General features: G+C 43.4%; 1 protein-coding gene, 2 long non-coding RNA genes and 1 pseudogene across 3 annotated transcripts; 2 read left to right on the forward strand and 2 right to left on the reverse strand.

Moving 5' to 3' along the window:
- Window positions 1-249: 249 nt before the first annotated feature.
- Window positions 250-1,774, reverse strand: LOC103628256 (serrate RNA effector molecule-like; annotated as a pseudogene).
- A 555-nt stretch (window positions 1,775-2,329) lies between these two features.
- LOC103628257 (uncharacterized) lies at window positions 2,330-3,209 on the forward strand. The gene is made up of 4 exons (XM_020538005.1): window positions 2,330-2,396; window positions 2,688-2,759; window positions 2,829-2,972; window positions 3,049-3,209. The coding sequence occupies exons 1-4, from the start codon at window positions 2,330-2,332 to the stop codon at window positions 3,207-3,209; spliced, it is 444 nt and encodes a 147-aa protein (XP_020393594.1).
- Window positions 3,210-9,974: 6,765 nt separating this feature from the next.
- On the reverse strand, window positions 9,975-10,368 carry LOC103626496 (uncharacterized). Its single transcript, XR_552975.3, has 3 exons — window positions 10,267-10,368; window positions 10,093-10,156; window positions 9,975-10,013 (listed from the first exon to the last, which is right to left on the reverse strand). It is a non-coding gene; the product is annotated as an uncharacterized lncRNA (long non-coding RNA).
- Window positions 10,369-12,989: 2,621 nt separating this feature from the next.
- Window positions 12,990-13,725, forward strand: LOC103626498 (uncharacterized). The gene is made up of 3 exons (XR_552977.4): window positions 12,990-13,056; window positions 13,157-13,310; window positions 13,401-13,725. It is a non-coding gene; the product is annotated as an uncharacterized lncRNA (long non-coding RNA).
- Window positions 13,726-21,695: the final 7,970 nt, after the last annotated feature.

Genomic DNA, 21,695 nt, shown 5'->3' on the forward strand with positions numbered 1-21,695 from the left:
TTTTAGTTGGATGGTGAGCACAAAAGGTAATGTTCTTAACTAAACAGAATGCAATATCAGCATAGGTTCACATGATGATAAAAATAAAATAATGCAAAGTTCTATACTATTATGAATTTTCTATAGTTAAAAATTTTCATCACATATGTAAAAAGAGAAAAAAAGCATTTACAAATGTAGAATGCTAGAATTTAGGAAATGGTGTTACCTGCAAATGGATGAACCCATCAGCAAGCAGAAGTTGCAGGCTTACCCAACACCAGGCACAGGCATTAGAACCGGGGGAGCAGGGATATCTGGAGGGAAGGCACCATGCATAGCTGGATCACCAAACAAATCATAAATAGGATCGTCGGGATTTTCACCAGACCCATCATGTGTTGGTGAATCAACATTCCTGTCGAACCTATGATTGCCACGCTCATCCCTCAGCCGACTCCCTATTGGTGGTCTTTGTCTTCCATTTCCCCTCTATACATTGATCAGTACAAACAGTTAGACAATATAATTTGCAAGTCAACACAAACTTAGTGATGGAGCTTACTGGAGCAGGTTGCTGCATGATAGGTGTACCACCAGGTGCCTTTGGGTCACAGCATTCGAGATAAAAAACTCATAATTATCTTGCAATTTTTAAACCTGGCTAACTTAATAGTTAAACGAATGGGATTGCAAAAACATATACTTCATATAGTTCTCAAAGTAAATATCCTCTGTCACTTTTGAAGTTAGATCAACCACCAAGTTTGCATGCTTCAGTTTAAGATGCTTCTGGACAACCTCAGCGGCATGGAAAAGTTTCGTGCAGCCCTTGGCTCCACATCCATATTTCTCGTCCCTATTTTCCTCACATATGGATCCAAGACTTTAGTAGCAGCTCCATCAATCTTCTCCTTTCCTTTCAACATTTCTAATGGATTCTGACCTTGAATTCTGTCTTGCTAGAATGAATCAAGTTTATTCTCCCATTCAGCACCATTTGAGCTAGCCCCATTATATGTCCTTGCATCAGCTTTCACATGCCTTAGGCCTTTAGGTTCATTTGTCTCAGACATACCATAATAATCCACACCATGGATACGCCATAAATAAGTAACAAGAGTGTCCAGCAACTCAGCACCCTCAAGACCCTTCACAGTAGATGATCCTTGTATTATAACAATTGGCCCCACTGAACCATGTGACTTATTCATGTCTGACTTTTCATGGTCACTACTTGAGAGAACGTTGTTTTCAATTCCCTTCTTAGAATCAAGTTTACGGATGAGAGCTTGAGCTTGCTCAATGTCAATTTGAATTCAACGAACCTCGGAACTAACTGTGAGCCTTGGAAGTAGCATAATATGAATCATCAGAACCCTTTCCATGTTTTCCCTTTTTACCATCCCCTTCCACAGCATCTAGATTTTTACTGCTATTATTTCCTGATTTGCTCACTGTCGAACCCATCAAACCTGGACCGCTATGCAGTACAAAAAAGCGTAATAATTAATACACACTCTTAATGAATGCACGTGTTATTGGGTGACCTGTGTGTTTGAGTGAGAGAGTCATCATGAGTGCAAGTGTGTGTGTCCTTGTGCGCCATGCATGCCCATGGTGTGTGTAAGAGAGAGAACATCTCACATGTCCAGATTTCCACTTTGCAATTTTTGGAAGAAATCATTTGCAGTAGTTCTTGCCAGTTCATTCCTTCTGTTTGAATAAAGGATAGTGACAACAAAGATGGCATGAACCTTAAAGAAAATGCATTGCAAAAATGCTGGTACATCATGAAGGCGACAGAAATAGACTAAGAAAGTAGCAAACAACAAATTAACATGGCAAATCTATAATTACATAAGAAATCAACAAACTGCTCGTTAATAAGAAAATCTTGTAATTTCATTATGATGTAGGAAAATCTATTTGTTTGCTGCTAATTCTGAGACCTTTAAATTGACAAAGGGACTTTGTTTGATGCTAAGTTCTGTGATTTATTTATTTACCTATTTCTCATTATATTCAGTCATATTAATAAAATACAACGATATATTGTTCGGCCGGTGAGGTTCAAACCAGTGGGATGAGAAGGAAGAAAGGAAGAGGGAAGGGGATTAAGAACCCATGGGATCTCTTCTCCTCGACTTATGTCATGGTGAGGACAACAGGGGATAATGTTTGGAGGCGGCGTCACACCATGGCATTGATGGTGACGGTCTGTCCTTAATCAATGCTAAGCGCACGAATTGAGTGGAGTTTTTTTGTCGTGTCTTGTTATTATCTGGTCTAAGTCTGAATAGAACTAATATTTTTCTACACAGGTTTGGTGTCTAACTGAAAGACGTAGATGGATCCATTCAAAAATAACGATGTTCGTCCTCCATTAAGAGAACTATCTAACAACACCCTTGAAGGTATACCTACTAATAAAATGTCTTATGTGACCTCTCAACAAGGTTTTAAAATGGAAAAAAACAATGGTTCAGGAGGACGTGCTAATGCAATGCAACGTAAGAGGGAAAGAGAAAGAGCACGATATGCAGCGATGAGTGATGAAAAAAAACGAACTAAAGAAGCATCGTGAGTCACGCACAAAAGAAAACCTTGAGCACCATAAGCACTCAAAAGGTATGTTAGTTATACATGTGCATCACTAATCTTTAAAGTAATGCTTTTCTTATGTGTTGTCGGGTTACTTTATGTAGATGAATGTCCAGATGTGTCTATAAGCGACGCAAGCATCATTGATTGTACTATACCGTGTGATACCACTCCAGGTAATTAAATTTCTCTGATATGTTAATGAACAACAAAGTTTATTAATGGAAATGTATATGACGTGTTAGGAGGACGTGATGATGCAAGACAACGTAGGAGGGAAAGAGAAAGAGTACGATATGTTACAATGAGTGTTGAAAAGAAAAATGAATTGAAGAAGCGTCGTGAGTCACGAAAAAAGGGAAATGTTATGCACCATGAGTATTCAGAAGGTATATTAACTATGCTCGTCTGTCACTCATCTTTAAAGTAATACTTTTCTTATGTTCTCTCGGGTTTACTTTGCAGTTTGCAACATCCCTGCAAACAAGGACAACAATAATCATCAAAACAATGAAATTGAGGATGTTGATGATGATTCTTATCGGTTGCATAAGAATAACTCATTTGAGGTGCATAGAAGACTTGGCAGTGAAAAACTTTCCACACATTTGTCAGGTGCTGGTTGAGATGATGTTTTATTTAGAAGTAGTTAGATTTATTATGTTTCATAATCATTTTTGATATAAATATCTACTAAAATTCTGTTATAATGACTGTTATTGCAACTATCTATTAAATCAATGTTTACATTGTGTAGATGAATGTCCACAGGTGTTTGTAAGCGATAGAAGCATCAAAAATCCGACTGTACATTGTGATAACACTTTAGGTAATTACATTTATCTGTTATGTTATTTAACTATATCATGTTGTAACACTCTAGATAACATGCACCATTAGTTGGTTGAGCTCTCATCATTCAACCTATATGTACACCTAAGACCTTTGCTATTTTCAACTTTAAAGTCGCATTGGGTCAGACGAGTCATCAACATGATTCCAATCAAAGTTCAGAAGTTTTAGATCCAAGGGAACGTAAGAGAATACGAGAAAGAACTCGATTTGCATCTCAAACAAAAGAACAAAGGGCATTGCGTAATAGGGAATCATGTAATAAGATGGCAAGGAAAAACTATAAAAGAAGACAACGGGAAATTAAACTCCAGGACTTAATCGGCATTGAGGACCCGAAGTTTACCCCGGAGCTTGTGTGGAGTTCAACAGATGCTGAAGCGCCTCATGGGTCTCTATGTAGCTCCGAGGGCATGGCTATCCCTGAGTTAAGCCCAACACCTTTCGTTCCTAATCCATCACAGACCGAGGATGTCGAGAAAGACAGTAAGACAGAGTCTCCTAGACGACAAAGACATAAACGTCATGTGTCGTCCGGCCAAAGACAGACCTTGGTGTCTCGTCAAAATCAGAAATTTCATTTAGCCATTGGAACAAACTTCGCTACTGCAACTAGGGATTGTGTAATGGAGAATGATGGGGATAATGAAATTGATCATCAGACTGTTTCAGAGATCAACAACAATGGTAATTACTAATCCATCCTTAATTAATTTGACACATTAATTATAGTGGTAAACTGACTTAACACAACTTTCCATCAATAGAAAGTACCGGTCTGTGTCCATTCCCTCACACGGAGAGTAACAATATGACTGAAGGAGCAGACATTGGGATGCAACACCAGGCAGCCCCGAATGTCACCACTAATGGTAATTACAAGCCCATTCCACTATTAATTCCCTAAATATTCTTAGTGGCTAAATTCATGTGAAACAATAGATGATGTTGAAGATGTGCTCTTTACAGAGGATGATGATGAAGCTGTACTTTTTGAAGATGACGAAGACAAAGGATACTTATTCGCTGGGCAAGGTACTTGCGTAATGTTTTTAATATAGACTTTGAAAGTTTATAGACCTGTACGTCTTATCCATTGTTCTTCGAACACAAATTTAGATGGTGAATCTGGTGAGGATATCGATATTGATGAAACACAAGATGCCTTTACTGTTATCCCTGACGTACCTGACCCGTACGACAAGGTGTATAGTAACATACCTGAAGAAACATATTTGTTGAACAATGTTGCTGACTGTGACTACTGCAAGGCAAAGAAGTTTCAATATGAACCACCTGGATTTTGTTGTCGTAATGGACAGATTGATCTAGCCCCATTCGAGACACCATCTCAGCTTAGGAGGCTGTGGGAGTGTGCAGATGCTGATGTGAGGAACTTCTGTGATAACATTCGATTTTTTAACGGCCATTTCTCGTTCACTTCTCTGTACTGTTGCCTTGACAATATGACTACTAATATGGATCGTGGTATCTACACGTTCCGTGCACATGGCATGATGTACCACAACGTAAGGTCGTTCGGTAGGGAAGCTGGGGCGGAACAGAAGCACCTTGAGCTTTACTTCTACGATGATGATCCTAGCCTCGAGCATAGATATCGTAAATGTCGTCAAGAGCAACTTGATAAAGACAAGGCAGTTATTAAACAGTTAGTTGAGATACTTAAGGGAAACCCATACTCTGAGCACCTTAGGAGTATGGGGCACGTTGATAACATTGAAGACTACCATATTGCCTTGAACCTTGACCAAACATTGAACCAGAAGTTATATAATGCACCCATCACTTCGGAGGTCGCTGCAGTTTGGATTGAGGGAAGTGAACGTCGAGGTCAATTCAATAATAGTGTTATGTTGCATGGGAAGGATAGGTCAAGCCACGGCATCCGTTCATATCATGGATGCTATGATGCACTATCATACCCATTGTTCTTCCCTAAAGGTGAACTTGGATGGCATGCAAATATTCTGAAGTTCAATGTTTCCATGGATGAAGTAGAGGCGTATCGTGACCAACACAGGACAAGGGATGCAAACGATGACGATACAGGTTAGTTGTTTCTTTGTGAGTCTTATATAATCCTTTGTTAAGTATGTTTTTAGCAACACTAATTACTACAACTTGCATCTTGCAGAACGACCCAGCCATCTATGTGTGTCTGTACGTGACTATTACTGCTACAGATTCCAAATTCGCCCAGGTATATTCAATCCAATACTTCATGGGAAGCGTCTTTTCCAACAGTTCGCTGTCGACAGCTACATCAAGGTTGAGAGCTCTCGTTTGGATTTCATACGTAGAAACCAAGACAGATTAAGGGCAGATCTATACAAGGGTTTGGTAGATAGCTTGCATGAAGGCGAGAACAGAGCAGACAAAATTGGAAAGCGAACTATGTTGTCTACATCATTTATCGGCGGTCCTCGTGACATGAGACGCCAGTATATGGATGCTATGGCCCTTGTGCGGAAGTTTGGGAAACCAGATATATTCCTTACTATGACGTGCAACCCCAATTGGGATGAAATAACAAGGGAGCTTCATCCTATGCAGTCGCCACAGGATCGTCCAGACCTTGTTGTTCGCATATTCCGTGCGAAACTAGAGGAATTGAAGAAGAGATTGACTAAGCAACATATTCTTGGAAAGATCCGTGCTTATGTCTATGTCGTGGAGTTCCAGAAGCGAGGTTTGGCCCATGCCCATTTTCTACTCATCATGCAGAGAAAGTACAAGCTAACATGTCCTGAGCAGTATGATCTCCTGATCTCCGCTGAGATCCCTGATAAGAAGAAGTACCCTCAGCTGTACAAGATGGTTATCAAGCATATGATGCATGGACCGTGTGGGTTGTTAAATCCTAAATGCCAATGCACTAAGGGTCGTGCTTCATGCAAAAACCATTATCCTAGAGCTTTTAGCAATGCAACGTCTCAAGGAAAGGATTCATATCCTATTTATAGGCGTCGTGATGATGGGCGTAAGAAAACGGTTCGAGGTTGTGAATTGGACAACAGATGGGTCGTCCCTTACAACCCTTACCTCCTCCGGCTCTTCAACTGTCACGTCAATGTTGAGGCGTGCGGGAGCATCAAGGCTGTCAAATACTTGTTCAAATACATATACAAAGGCCACGATCGTGCGTCTGTGGCTGTGACAGATGCAAACAAGGCTGATGGTGACGTTGATGAGATCAAGCAGTATAGAGATGCTAGGTGGGTGACCCCTCCAGAAGCCCTTTGGAGGATATTCAGCTTTGATCGAAGTCAAAACTCTCCACCAGTGATGCAACTGCAGCTCCATCTTGAAAACATGCATATGGTGTCATTTCACGAGCGTGCTAAAGTAAATCATGTTGTCCAACATCCAGGTGTCGATAGGTCAATGCTTACGGCATATTTTGAGGCAAATAGGCTACACGAGGAGGCTCGGGGCATCCTTTACCGTGATTTTCCTGAGTGGTACACTTTGCAGCAGGGCAAAGTGTGGCAAAGGAGGAAACGAAACACGGGTGGACAGGTTGGTAGAATAGTCTCTGCTCATCCAGCTGAGGGGGAGCGCTTTTATCTTCGACTTCTCTTAAACCATGTGACAGGTGCTACCTCCTATGCGGATCTAAGGACAGTAGATGGTGACACACTACCATCTTTTCGTGAGGCAGCACAAAGGAGGGGACTGCTTGAAGCAGATGACACAATAGATGAGTGTCTCAACGAAGCCGCTATTTACCAAATGTCGTCAGCACTACGAAGGTTGTTTGCAACAATACTGTTATACTGCAAGCCGAATGATGTGGCAGAATTATGGCAGAGACACCTTGACTCAATGTCAGAGGACTACCACCGTAGTACTCAAAGCAAAACCCATGTGCAGCAGATGGTCTTGATTGACATTAGAAACATTTTGCAGTCAATGGGTAAAGACATAAAGACATTCCCTCTCCCTACTATCATTGACAGATATGACGATTCACATGGTACTGATAGAGAGATTTACGAGGAGGAAAGTATCAAGCCGACGACAGAAGACGTTGCTATGAAAGAAACCCTAAACGAGGAGTAGAGGTCTGCCTATGATAAGATCCTATCTGTCGTTGACACCAATAACGGTGGAGTGTTCTTTGTGGATGGGCCTGGTGGGACTGGAAAGACCTATCTGTATAAGGCACTGCTTGTGGAACTACGCAGTCAGGACAAGATTGCAGTTGCAACAGCTACATCTAGTGTTGCGGCTTCCATATTGCCTGGGGGGAGGACTGCCCATTCGCGCTTCAAGATACCACTTACTATTGATGAAGGTGCTGTATGTAGCTTCACGAAACAAAGCGGGACAGCAAAGTTGCTACAAAAAACATCGCTCATTATCTGGGACGAGGCATCAATGACTAAGAGACAAGCAATTGAGGCGCTAGACAATAGCATGCGTGATATAATGGGACGGCTTGGGCTGCCCTTTGGTGGGAAGAATGTTGTGTTCGGGGGTGATTTCAGACAAGTACTCCCTGTTGTACGCAAGGGGTCAAGGGCTCAGATAGTTGTTGCCTCTCTACGGAGTTCTTACCTCTGGGAATCCATGTGCCACCTAAAGCTTGTTCAAAACATGAGGGCACAGAGCGACCCATGGTTTGCAGAATATTTGTTGCGCGTCGGTGGTGGAACTGAGGAAGCAAACAACGATGGTGATATTCGTCTTCCAGATGAGGTGTGTGTGCCATATACTGGTAATGACCGCGACCTTGATAGACTGATAGATGACATTTACCCCAATCTAAATGAAAATATGTCTAACACAAGCTACATCACTTCAAGAGCAATATTGTCTACACGGAATGACTGGGTGGATATGATAAATATGAGGATGATCGATCGTTTCCAAGGGGAGCAGATGATGTACCATAGTTTTGACACCGCGGTGGATGATCCTAATAACTATTACCCATCAGAGTTTCTAAACATGCTGACTCCTAATGGACTACCCCCGCACGTTCTAAAGCTCAAAGTTGGATGCCCAATCATGTTGCTTAGGAATATAGACCCTGCTAATGGACTTTGCAACGACACGAGGTTGGTGGTTCGTGGTTTCCAAAAAAATAGTATTGATGCTGAAATTGTCCTTGGCCAGTATGCTGGAATGCGAATTTTCTTGCCTCGTATACCTCTGTGCCCCTCTGATGATGAGATGTTCCCTTTCCAGTTTAAAAGGAAGCAGTTTCCGATAAGAATAAGTTTTGCCATGACGGTTAACAAGGCCCAGGGCCAGACGATTCCTAATGTTGGTGTGTACTTGCCAGAACCAGTGTTCTCTCATGGCCAGCTTAATGTTGCTCTATCAAGGGCCACCGCTCGATCGAAAGTGAAGATACTTGTCATTCCAGTCACTGATGAGAAGAAGAAGAAGGGGGTTGAAAGGAACTCAGCGATAAATGGCGCAACATACACAAAGAATATCGTTTATAAGGAGGTCCTTACGTCGTAGCTAAGATTGATGAATACATGGCAATTAACAACTTGTAATGCACTTAATTATTTTGGTTTTTAGGTGAAGATGTATTTTTTCCTTTTATTTATCTATTTTGGCTCCTTTTTTAGCTTCATATTCTTTAGTGGTCATTTGGTTGATACAACAAAGAAAGCAGATGAGCATTGAATAGATGTTATCGGTCTCTTTTTATTATGTTTCATGTATTGTTTAGTAAATAGTCTTGGGTCTTTGGACCCAACTTAACTAGATATAGATAACTGCATCTCACTTAAATAGAAGAACAATGTTCAGTATGCAAATCTCGTTTATAAGGAGGTCCTTACCCCCGCACGTTCTGAAGATGTGGAGGGACATCACGACTCCAGGTTAGTTTTTTTACTACTGCTAATTAAGATGCTAAAATTGTAATGTTGCTTATGATATACACTAGAGATGCTTAATTCGGTAAGATATCTCTCATTTTTGTAATAATGGAGGGACATCACGACTCCAGGTTAGTTTTTTACTAATGCTAATTAAGATGCTAAAATTGTAATGCTGCTTATGATATACACTAGAGATGCTTAATTCGGTAGGATATCTCTCATTTTTGTAATAATGCTAGATTTATTTTTTTTAATATCTACGCCCGTCCCACCGCAAGGGGGTAAGCCAACGTCTAGCTTTTTTTAGGGTCATCATGTTGATATCGCGGGTGTTAGTACTTGTTGGATTAGGTGTTAGTTTTGACCATAGCCAAGCTTTTGATTCATCATAATCTGATCCCATTACCAATTTCTCTTCCTATGTGTACAGCAATCTCGTGGCCACTGGTGGGATATGTGGTTGTCTCAATTGCAGACAATTTTGTTGAACCTGTAATATCAATGAGGTTGAAGATATCAGAAGTAAAGGCAATTTTTAATCAGGTATCTCGCTAGCCCTGTCGCTACTGGTTGATTGCTTCATTTAATTTGATGATACTTTTCTTTTGAGAAGAGTAGTCTATGGTTAAATAGAGCTTTGGAATCCTAATTTATGTCTGGTAGGGCTGGTATGTTCTGTGGAAGTTAACAATAGATGTCCTGCAGTTGTTGCTGTTACAGATATAACAAGGAATTAGACGCTTATAAAACCAATAAATTGCATATAATTTGTAAGTAAAGTCACACTGACCAGTATATCCGTTCCTTTTTTCCACAAATGGTTAGAGGGACCTCCAGTTTGTCTGCATCAATACCTGCGGATATAGCAAAATTAGAAAGAGGAGAACCAAAAACATTAATGACTATGAGTAGCAGCCATGCACGTGAACTAGAAATCCAAATGTTGGCATTGCAATCATACTACCTTTAGTTGCAGCCTCGGCACTTTTCTCTTGCATCTGCTCTTGATGGAATTGTTTCAGCCAAGGAAGCAAAAAGTGCATGATACACATTGAGAATTTAATTTTATCTTGTTCAGATACACTATATCCTCCAGACTGTGGAAAAGAAATATGAGCAAATAGGTAAACAATAAACACATTGGCCCAGTAGACAGGAGAAATGAAGCAAGACGAAGGCACACATTTATTTGCAGTAACTTCTTTTTGTTCCTCGAGTTGGCTCAGGTTATGTCTCCCCGCAGACAAGCCTTACAATTGCAATTATTTTGACAAACTAGGCAATTGTTCGCAAAATCATCCTCTGATAAATGTGGATACCTGATTCAATCATGCCAAACAGTGGAAATACTAAGAGGAAACCATAAAAACAAGTTGAAATAAGCACTAATATAGTAACTAAAAGTAACACACTAGCAAAATTAGAGATGAGAGAAACCATAAATCATCACTATCCAAAAGCAGGGTGTCAAATGCAATCTCAGGTGGCTTTTAGAAGGGCACAAACCAGCGTTTAATGCACTTCACACAATATCTATATTTTCTTTTTTGGACGACACAACCTTGGCACCGTACAACTCTTCCGCTATCATTCATCTGGCACTGATGGCACATGTTTGAATCCTCAGTAATCCTTCTCTTCTGCAAAAAAAACAGCAACCAAAGCATATAAGGCATGCACATATAGGAAACAAAAGAAAGTGTACCAGTGGAGCAGCTATCCATTTCAACTTTTCTTTGGGACAATCCCTTTATTATATGTAGTGTACAAGAACCAGTTCAACAGGTCAGTGAAGGCGATAGTTTGGATGATGGAAATGATGACATGGATGAGCAAGCTAGATCTTCACAACACCTGTCCTCATCAACAGCTGAGATTTCCTTGCCCCCATCTGAGGATAGTGATCGAATGAGTGGGCAAGTAGAGAATGATGATGGGTTGGGCTTAGTTCAGAGTGACACTCCAGTTGGAGCAGCAGATGGTGACAGTACCCAGATCACCTCGACTTTGACTGCTTTTTCGGTAATGAGGAATATTTCTATAGTTGGCTTATCCGTGGGTATCTTTGTTGATGCTTCACATGTGTTGAGGAGTTTTTATTTGACATTTTCTTTGCCAGATTATTAGTTAGATAGTGAAAATGCAATTCTCATTTCCAGAGTCTTTTGGCATCGTCCATGACATGCAAAACGTGAATATATGCAGGCTTATGGTCATAAAGATCCTAATATTCATACAACCAATGAGGCCCAGCTATATGGACTGGTGGAGCCTAATGTACATCCACAAGCATTAGCTTCCTCTTCTCAGGTAAATTTTACATTGGAATTCAGTTGTTAATTGGACTCCTTGATTGTGTATTACTTTTTGAAGTTATTTTTTGTTTTTTAATATTATAATATAGTTGGAATTTTCAAACAACAACTTCAAAAACTTATTTCTACTATAGTATTTGTAGAAATATTAATGTTACAATATTTAGTACTTCAGAAATCAAACAAGCACATTTTCATATGTCCAACTTAAATGATCCTAAATACGCTGGTGAGGAAATATTACAGAGGCTGACTGCCTGTTTCCAAAATCTCTACTACTTATTAAGGCTGTAAGGGTAGCCTGTCGTTCTGCCGTTATGCAATCTCAGACGTCCGTTATGTCGTTTTGCAATCTCAGCCGTTCGATCCAGTCTTATCCCACGCCCCCAATCGTGTGCCCCGATCCCGCCTCCTCGGCCCGAATTCATCGCGACCCCAGAAGTTTCGATCCAGCCCCCATCCTCTGCTCGCCGCACCGCGTGGCCTCGTTCTCCCCGTCATCGACGCCTCGCTCCATGCCTGCCCCCGCCTGACGCCCCACGTTGCCCCCCGTCCTCGGCGACTCCCCTTCCGCCCCCGTCCTTATTGGCCTCGGCGCCTACTCTCTCCGTCGTGTGGGAGGGGGAAGCGGGGGAGGAAGAGGAACAAGCAGTTAAGCCGGCTCGACTGCTTGTCTCTCACCAAAATCCCCCAAACCTCATCGACGAGGAGGATGGAGATGGAGTCCATGCCCCACCGCTTCGCCCTTTTCGTCGAGTTATCGCCCCACAACTCCTTGGCATTGCAACAACCGCTTCTCGTGTGGCGCCCCTGCCGGCAAGCACACATGGCTCTAGGCACCTCCCGCCTCCACGCTTCTTCGGCCTCTTGATGTTGTCGCCGTGTCCATCCTCTTGATGTTAACGTTGTGCTCCCCCGGCGCGGTGGTGGTGGTCCGGCCCGCTCGGCTCGATCGTGCTCTTCATATACGCGATCGAATTGAAGGTGCGCGCATCCATCCATCCTCATTCGCCCTAACACATGTCGTGGTGGCCTCTTAATTGAATGCTTATGTATTAGGCTTACTCTTTCTTTTGCTGATGGTGGAGGGTCCTCTCTAGCACTGCGGTGGCCAGGTTGCTGTGAATTTTGTGGATTGGGTTGCGTAGATCGGAATGTGCTGTGGCTGTCATTGTACGGGTCGGTAGCTGGCGCATGGAGGGATGCACTCATCACACCCTGATATTATCTTGTTGGTTCTTCAATTCGAGTTTATAATGTTAATTGATAATTGTTCTTTATTTTCAAGTTTTTTTCTTTATTATTTTTTTACTTTTGAGGCAGGTTTTATTGTGTAGGAATATGCTACTGACTGTTGCTGGTTAAATTTTCAGAGTGGTGTTGACCCACATGCTTTTGGAAATGTTATGATGCCAGTGATGTACCAGCAGATGTTCCAGGTTTGATTTTATGTTTGTTTGCAAGTTCCATTCATCTTGCAAGGACTTCTTTTTGGGGGGCATGAACTGATTGCATTCAATGGCACGTTGGTATGGCTAGGTGCCTCCGAAGCCAAATGAGACCGTGCAGGATACTTCAGCCAATGGAAAAAGTAAGCGACCTCGCGGTCAGAAGCTCACAGAGACATCCCAACAGGCAAATGGAACCCCAGCATCTGCATCTGGCTAGGGTGGACTACTAACATTTTGAACAGGTTTTCCTGATTTACTTCTAATGCTCGGTATGCTTAGTTCAACTATGGTCACATCACCTGAATTGTGGCAACTTTATTTGTTCTTCCTAGGATTTCTGTACATACGTTGACTTCCCAGAAATTTTACATATGAACGCTGGCACTAACAATTACCTCAATGTTGTCCAAGGTATTTGGCCCAGGACTGGAAATTGTCTCTCGCACACTTTCTTTTTGTGTGTGGCTGATTTCTGCAAGACAGGTTCCACCTAATGTACAAGTCCCCTTGTCCTTTTTATGATATGTAAATGAATGTTCTTGGAACAGCTCTATCATGGCTCATGAGTACGTGTCAGTTGCCTTCGAATTCCCATTGTCGATACCAGATCGATGGCTAATGCATATATAGAAATATAAAGGGGACAGATTATGATTATGGGGGTATTTGAATGTACTAGAACTAATAGTTAGTGACTCTATTGGAACTAATAGTTCTTGGCATTGAAGCGTCTCCTGACTGGTCATTGGGTACTTCGGCAATAATCATAACGATTCCATGTGTTTCCTTGTAGCATCGCACGGGCATAAACCTATTTGTACATAATTATAGTGGTATTATAGATCTCCATTGCAACGCACGGGCACTCACCTAGTTTAGTTGATTTTTCGAAGGAGGAGGTCGGTCTAGATGCATGCTTAATTGCTAAGACTAGCATGTTTTGGCTGTGGCATCGCTGTCTAGCACATGTTGGGATGAAGAACCTTCATAAACTTCTAAAGGGAGAACATGTGTTAGGTCTAACCAATGTATGTTTCGAAAAAGATAGACCTTGTGCAGCATGTCAAGCAGGCAAACAGGTGGGAAGTACTCATCATAGCAAGAATGTGATGACCACATCAAGACCTCTGGAGCTACTTCATATGGACCTCTTCGAACCCGTTGCCTACCTCAGCATTGGGGGAAGTAAGTATGGTCTTGTTATTGTTGATGATTTTTCCCGCTTCACTTGGGTGTTCTTTTTGCAGGATAAATCAGAAACCCAAGGGACCCTAAAGCGCTTTCTAAGGAGAGCTCAAAATGAATTTGAGCTCAAGGTGAAAAAGATAAGAAGCAACAACGGGTCTGAGTTCAAGAACTTACAAGTGGAGGAGTACCTTGAGGAGGAAGGAATCAAGCACGAGTTCTCCGCTCCCTACACACCACAGCAAAACGGTGTAGTAGAGAGGAAGAACAGGACGCTTATAGACATGGCGAGGACGATGCTTGGAGAATTTAAGACGCCCGAGCGGTTTTGGTCGGAAGCTGTGAACACAGCTTGCCACGCCATAAACCGGGTCTACCTTCATTGCCTCCTCAAGAAGACATCGTATGAACTTCTAACTGGTAACAAACCCAACGTTTCATACTTTCATGTATTTGGGAGTAAGTGTTACATTCTAGTAAAGAAAGGTATAAATTCTAAATTTGCTCCCAAAGGTGTAGAAGGGTTTTTACTAGGTTATGACTCAAATACAAAGGTGTATAGAGTCTTCAACAAATCATCGGGTTTGGTTGAAGTCTCTAGCGATGTTGTATTTGATGAGACTAATGGCTCTCCAAGAGAGCAAGTTGATATTGATGATATAGATGAAGATGATGTTTCGACGGCCGCAATGCGCACCATGGCAATTGGAGATGTGCGACCACAGGAACAACAAGAGCAAGATCAACCTTCTTCCTCAACAATGGTGCACCCCCCAACTCAAGATTATGAACAGGTTCCTCAAGAGGAGGCGTGTGATCAAGGGGGAGCACAAGAAGATCAAGTTATGGAGGAAGAAGCACCATGGGCCCCTCCAAGTCAAGTCCGAGCGACAATTCAAAGGAATCACCCCGTCGATCAGATTCTGGGCGACATATGCAAGGGAGTAACTACTCGCTCACGATTAGCTAATTTTTGTGAGCATTACTCGTTTGTCTCTTCTATTGAGCCTTTCAGGGTAGAAGAGGCCTTGCAAGATCTGGACTGGGTGTTGGCCATGTAGGAAGAGCTCAACAACTTCAAGCGAAATGAAGTTTGGACCCTGGTGCCACGTCCCAAGCAAAACGTTGTGGGAACCAAGTGGGTGTTCCGCAACAAGCAAGACGAGCACGGGGTGGTGACACAAAACAAGGCTCGACTTGTGGCAAAAGGTTATGCCCAAGTCGCAGGTTTGGATTTCGAGGAGACTTTTGCTCCTGTGGCTAGGCTAGAGTCTATTCGCATTCTATTAGCCTATGCCGCTCATCACTCTTTCAGGTTGTTCCAAATGGATGTGAAGAGCGCTTTCCTCAACGGGCCAATCAAGGAGGAGGTGTACGTGGAGCAACCCCCTAGCTTTGAGGATGAACGGTACCCCGACCATGTGTGTAAGCTCTCTAAGGCGCTCTATGGACTTAAGCAAGCCCCAAGAGCATGGTATGAATGCCTTAGAGATTTCTTAATTGCTAATGCTTTCAAGGTTGGGAAAGTCGAGCCAACTCTTTTCACTAAGACTTGTGATGGTGACCTATTTGTGTGCCAAATTTATGTCGATGACATAATATTCGATTCTACTAACCAAAAGTCTTGTGAGGAGTTTAGCAGGGTGATGACACAGAAATTTGAGATGTCGATGATGGGCGAGTTGAACTACTTCCTTGGGTTCCAAGTGAAGCAACTCAAGGACGGCACCTTCATCTCCCAAATGAAGTACACACAAGACTTGATCAAGCGGTTTGGGATGAAGGACGCCAAGCCCGCGAAGACACCAATGGGCACTGACGGACATGTCGACCTCAACAAAGGAGGTAAGTTCGTTGATCAAAAGGCATACCGGTCTATGATAGGTTCTTTGCTTTATTTATGTGCTAGTAGACCGGATATTATGCTTAGCGTATGCATGTGTGCTAGATTTCAATCTGATCCAAGGGAGTGTCACCTTGTAGCCGTTAAGCGAATTCTTAGATATTTAGTTGCTACGCCTTGCTTCGAGATCTGGTATCCAAAGGGGTCTACCTTTGACTTGATTGGATACTCAGACTCTGATTATGCTGGATGCAAGGTTGATAGGAAGAGTACATCAGGGACGTGCCAATTCCTAGGAAGGTCCCTGGTGTCTTGGAGCTCTAAGAAACAAACCTCTGTTGCCCTATCCACCGCTGAGGCCGAGTATGTTGCCGCAGGACAGTGTTGCACGCAACTACTTAGGATGAGGCAAACCCTCCGGGACTTTGGCTACAATCTGAGCAAAGTCCCACCCCTATGTGACAATAAGAGTGCAATCCGCATGGCGGATAATCCTGTTGAACACAGCCGCACTAAGCACATAGACATCCGACATCACTTTTTGAGAGACCACTAGCAAAAGGGAGATATCGAAGTGTTCTATATTAGCACCGAGAACTAGCTAGCCGATATCTTTACCAAGCCGTTAGATGAGAAAACCTTTTGCAGGCCGCGTAGTGAGCTAAATGTCTTAGATTCGCGTAACTTGGATTGATTTATAGCATACATGTGTTTTATGCCTTTGATCAAGTTACTTTATGCATTTATGAGATTTGTTGTTTACTTCTGGTGCTCAAGTTGTGCAAGGGATCCTCGGACCTCACAAGTTCATGTGTGAGTAATGCACATATTTAGGGGGAGAAGTGCTACAACTTGATCCTTTGAGACTAACATTTGTGTTGAGTTTACTTAATGTAGCCTCAAAGGTGAATTGAAAGGGAAAGGTGAACTTGGACCATGCAAAGACTTCCACTGCACTCCGGTATTAACTCCAAGTTCATATCTATGCTCTTATTGCCTTTTTGCTCTTAATTGACAATTTTGGTGAGGCAATGGGGTTAAAGGGGCCAATAATGATCCCATTTTGGTGCTTAATGCCAAAGGGGGAGAAATTAAGGCCAAAGCAAATGGATCAGCTACCACTTGAGAATTTTTGAAAATAGTAGAGTTAAAACTTTTGATTTGTCAAAATACTCTTATTGTCAAAATTTGGTCTCTTGTGGGGAGAATGTTTGATTATGGGAAAAGGGGGAGTTTTTGGCTCTTAATCATTTTTACTCTTGGATTATCTCTCTTTGTGCCCAAACAAGTGTGTTTGATTTAGAGATAGGAAAATGAATATGATTTGCAAAAACAAACCAAGTGGTGGCAAAGAACGATCCAAATATGTCAAATCTTGTCAAAGACTATTTGTGTTCTCAATTGCATTGATGTTGCACTTCTATTTCTTGCTTTTTGATGTGTTGGCATAAATCACCAAAAAGGGGGAGATTGAAAGGGAAATGTGCCCTTGGGCCATTTCTAGTATATTTTGGCGATTAAGTGTCCAACACATATTAAGTAGGTTATTATATGTCAAATGATGAATGAAGTGCAAATCAACAAGAAGGTATGTTTCTAGACTTAGTACATTTGTTTTGGGTACTAATGAAGTTACCTAAGTGCTAGAAACAAGAAAAGAAAAAGATTGGAAGAGAGTGCCTGTGTGCAGCCAAGACTCAGCACAGTCTGGCACACCGGACTGTTCGGTGGTGCACCGGACAGTGTCTGGTGCGCCAGGCTGGTCTCCGGCGAACTGGCCACTCTCGGGAAAACTTCGGCGGTGTACGACTATAATTCACCGGACTGTCCGGTGTGCACCGGACAGTGTCTGGTGTGCCAACTGCCACAAATCTGCAACGGTCGTATGCGCCAGAAAAGGAAGGAGATCGCACACCGGACAGCTACAGGGACTGTCCGGTGGCGCACCAGACTGTCCGGTGCGCCACCCGACAGAAGGCAAGATTAGCCTTCCAAGAATGCCTCCAACGGCTCCTAGCTGCCTTGGGGCTATAAAAGGGACCCCTAGGCGCATGAAGGAACTACCCAAGCATACTTTGAGCATTCTAAGTCTTCCACACTCCGTTTTCGCGCACTTGATCGACCGTGTTAGTGATTTGAGCTCCGTTCTTGTAGTGAACTAGTTGTGCTTCATTTTGAGTTCAAGTCTTGGCTTGTGTGCGTGTGTATTGCTGCGGATTTGTGTGTGTTGCTTCCCATCCTTACTCTTGTGCTTTCACCATGATCTTTATTGTAAGGGTGAGAGACTCCAACTTGTGGAGATTCCTCGCGAACGGAAAAAGAGATAAGAAAGAAGAACACAGTGGTATTCAAGTTGATCATTGGATCACTTGAAAGGGGTTGAGTGCAACCCTCGTCCATTGGGACGCTACAACATGGAAGTAGGCAAGTGTTATACTTGGCCGAACCACGGGATAACTCGCGTGTCTCTTGTGATTGCTTTTCTGTGATTACTTGTGTGTTCGCAAGAGCTCGCTACTTAGCCATACTAACACTTAACCAAGTTTTATTGGCTATTAGTTGTTGAATTTTACAGGATCACCTATTCACCCCCCCTCTAGGTGCTCTCAACGAGACATAAGACACTCGATGGAAGGCGACCACGCACATGGTGAGACCTGAAGACCTAGAGGCCGGTGGCAAGGCTTAGTGTAGGACTCTAGTTCCGTAGTCTTAGGGCCACCCCACATAGAGACTTGGGAGCCCCTCCCCCTCTCTTGCCTGCTTGTAACCTGCTTGTAAACCCTACTGCGAGCATGGAGCAACAGAGATGCTGGTAGCGCGAGCCACCGAAAACTAGATGTAGGAATGTTCTCTCCGGACAACTACGAACCATGCGTCCACCGAGCACACACCGTCCAGAGCCTAGAACGTGCACACAGAAATTTACTTGTTAGAGCGGAGGTTCAAAACATCGACAGTTTGTGCGCCAGATAGGGGCCTTGTGCATTATTGATGAACCCTCTAGGCTCAGATGGCCAGCTGCAATGTCGATCGGATCCTCCAAGCAATGACCTGTTTTAGGAACCTTAACTTCATCCTCGACAGCGAAGAGGAAATGGTCTGGGCCCCGAAGGCCTGACCCTTTCGCTTAGGACTCTCAATTCAACCATGATGGCCCATGGCGGGCCCATATCGTTCGCAACCCTGGAGCAATCGCTCGCTTCAAGAGCCTCGACTTCGTCATAAACAATGGCCGTTAGATGGTCTAAGTGCCGCTCGCCCAACCTTCTCTACCCGCAAACCCAAACATCGTTGCAGAAGAACTCGGTGGTCTCAGCCTAACCCCCATGGAGGCAAGTTGTTGGGCAAGGATCGTCCTTGCCATCCAAGGTCGACGAGATAAGGCGACAGATCACAATCCACATGGGTCCCGACCCCTCGTATGATGATCTGTGGGCCTTCTTCTCATCCTATGTAGAACTTTCTGCATGGTACGATGAGGAAAGGCTGCCTCACCGCGACAGCTTTATTGGTAGTCCTCGAGTGTTCCCACCTCACCTACACCACGCACCAAGGGTGATCATGGCCCTCGTCACCTAGGGCCACCTCCCCACCGCCGATGACTTGGACTTCATCTGGATGGTCGAGGGCGATGGAGACCTCATTTTTATACCCTTTGCTCGGACTCAGGCTCGAACCCTGGCTCTTCGATGAGCAGCAAGGGCGAACCTCCCAATGGCGGGGAGAATGAAGGACGCCAGACCCTCGCGACCCTTGTCCCTCTAGAAGGACAAGTGACATTTATAGCACATGCAATATTGGAGTACTATGCGAGGCAGAAGCCAGAGAAATCGCCAAGCATGATGTCTCTGCCTTGAACCCCCCGTAGTTCTCGGCAGGAACGGGTTCATGTCCCGCTTGTAATTCCTTGGTGTTTATCAATAAAAAGTGATTCTAGAGCCATTCCCAGTGTCAGACATGAGGAAGAAGGGGACAAAACTAGCTTAGACCTGGCTCAATCTGTCTCGATCCTTCTCTCTTCATTTTCTTTTCTTGCCTCCTCTCTATAACTCATAAGGTAGGCGACACGACGTCCAGTGCACCGGATGAGCAAGGCGAATAACAAAGGAGTCAATGAAATGATGTGTGGGAACCCCCACAGATAAACTAGCTACATTGCTCTTCTCTTCCAAAACTAATCATTTCAAACTTTCTTATCTTACGTTGAAAGCGTGCTCAGCAAAACGCGTCGCTGCATCATGTCTCTCTCCTGTGGGACCCTCGACGGGGAGGGGGGCTAGGACAATGTGACCTAGAGCTTCTGCAAACGAACCCTAAGGATGGGAGACGTGCAGGTCGACCCTACCCTCGTCCTTGTTAGAACCGACCTAAGGGACAAATGACGCGAACGGAGGGGTCCATTGAGGAAGCTAGTCAAGATTGTGAATGCGTATGCCTCGAAGGTTACGACGATGGTCGCCAGTGCAATCTTAGGTCCTGAAGTCGCAGATACCTGCCCCGAATGAACGAACGCTAACAAGAATGAAGAGGGAAAAGGAGCGTGAAACCCTAACAACAATCGTTAATTTATTCTCATCCTTACAAATTCTTTGGGGAAAAAATTAATCATCATTATTTCTTATTAGGAAACACAAAATACGACTCTCTGCTAGGCGTCAGACGAAGGGTTTGGCTGATGCTCCCGAGTGTTCTGGTCTTGTCGGCTCACCATTCGTTAGCATGGCCGAGGAATTCTCGATCCCACAGGACCAGTCGTCAAGTCGAGACCCGGTCACGACCAGGGTGTAGTGAACCCTGGGACGGAGCGTGTTGGCCTCCCGTTCCTAAATGCGACCAACGATGAGTGTTATTAGGGAGGTCGGGGTAGACGAATCCCCCGATCTTGAAATCTCGAGACGATCACGTACGAGATCAATGTCGCACACAAACTGGAGTGCTCGGCGTCGAGAGCCTACTGTTGGTCCTTCGCGCGTGAAAGATCACTAGCACCCTTGCTAACAAAATGAGAAATCACATGAGGGTCACTGAAACCTGGAAAGTTTAAAAAACGAAGGGAAAAGCGTGAATCTTACCATCTGCTGAGGGCCCCAACAAGGAGCTTTCCAGGAGGCTAGTAAACACATTTATACATCAGATGATTTCAGATCTGCTTAAACAAGACAAACCTATAAAGGTCGCGATCAACTTTAACAGTTGGTCCACAACTCGGGACGTATCATCAGAGTGGGGTTGAAGCAGCCCGATATACGCAGCGAAGCAAATCAGCGGTCCAACAGCCACAAGCAAGGTTGGGAACAGTACCCTATCTCCTTTTTCTGAAAAACAACAAATAAGCAAGGGTGAGTACAAACGTACTCAGCAGCCCACCTTCACCCGCGGAATGGGGAAATCAGATATAATGCATGGAATATGTGGAGCTCAGGATATTTTGCAGAAACAACAATATTTTATGCAGGGTTGTTTTGAAAAAACATTTTGTATTTTGCAAAGCGCATCCTCTCCAAAAGGAGCTAGAAGTTTTTCAGTATAGAACAAAATCCCCTGGACTAAACCATCCAGGTATCTCAGCAGTTTCCCACTGGTTTTCATTTTCAAC

The sequence above is a fragment of the Zea mays genome, chromosome 5 (genome assembly GCF_902167145.1).
Source record: "Zea mays cultivar B73 chromosome 5, Zm-B73-REFERENCE-NAM-5.0, whole genome shotgun sequence".
Taxonomy (NCBI): domain Eukaryota; kingdom Viridiplantae; phylum Streptophyta; class Magnoliopsida; order Poales; family Poaceae; genus Zea; species Zea mays.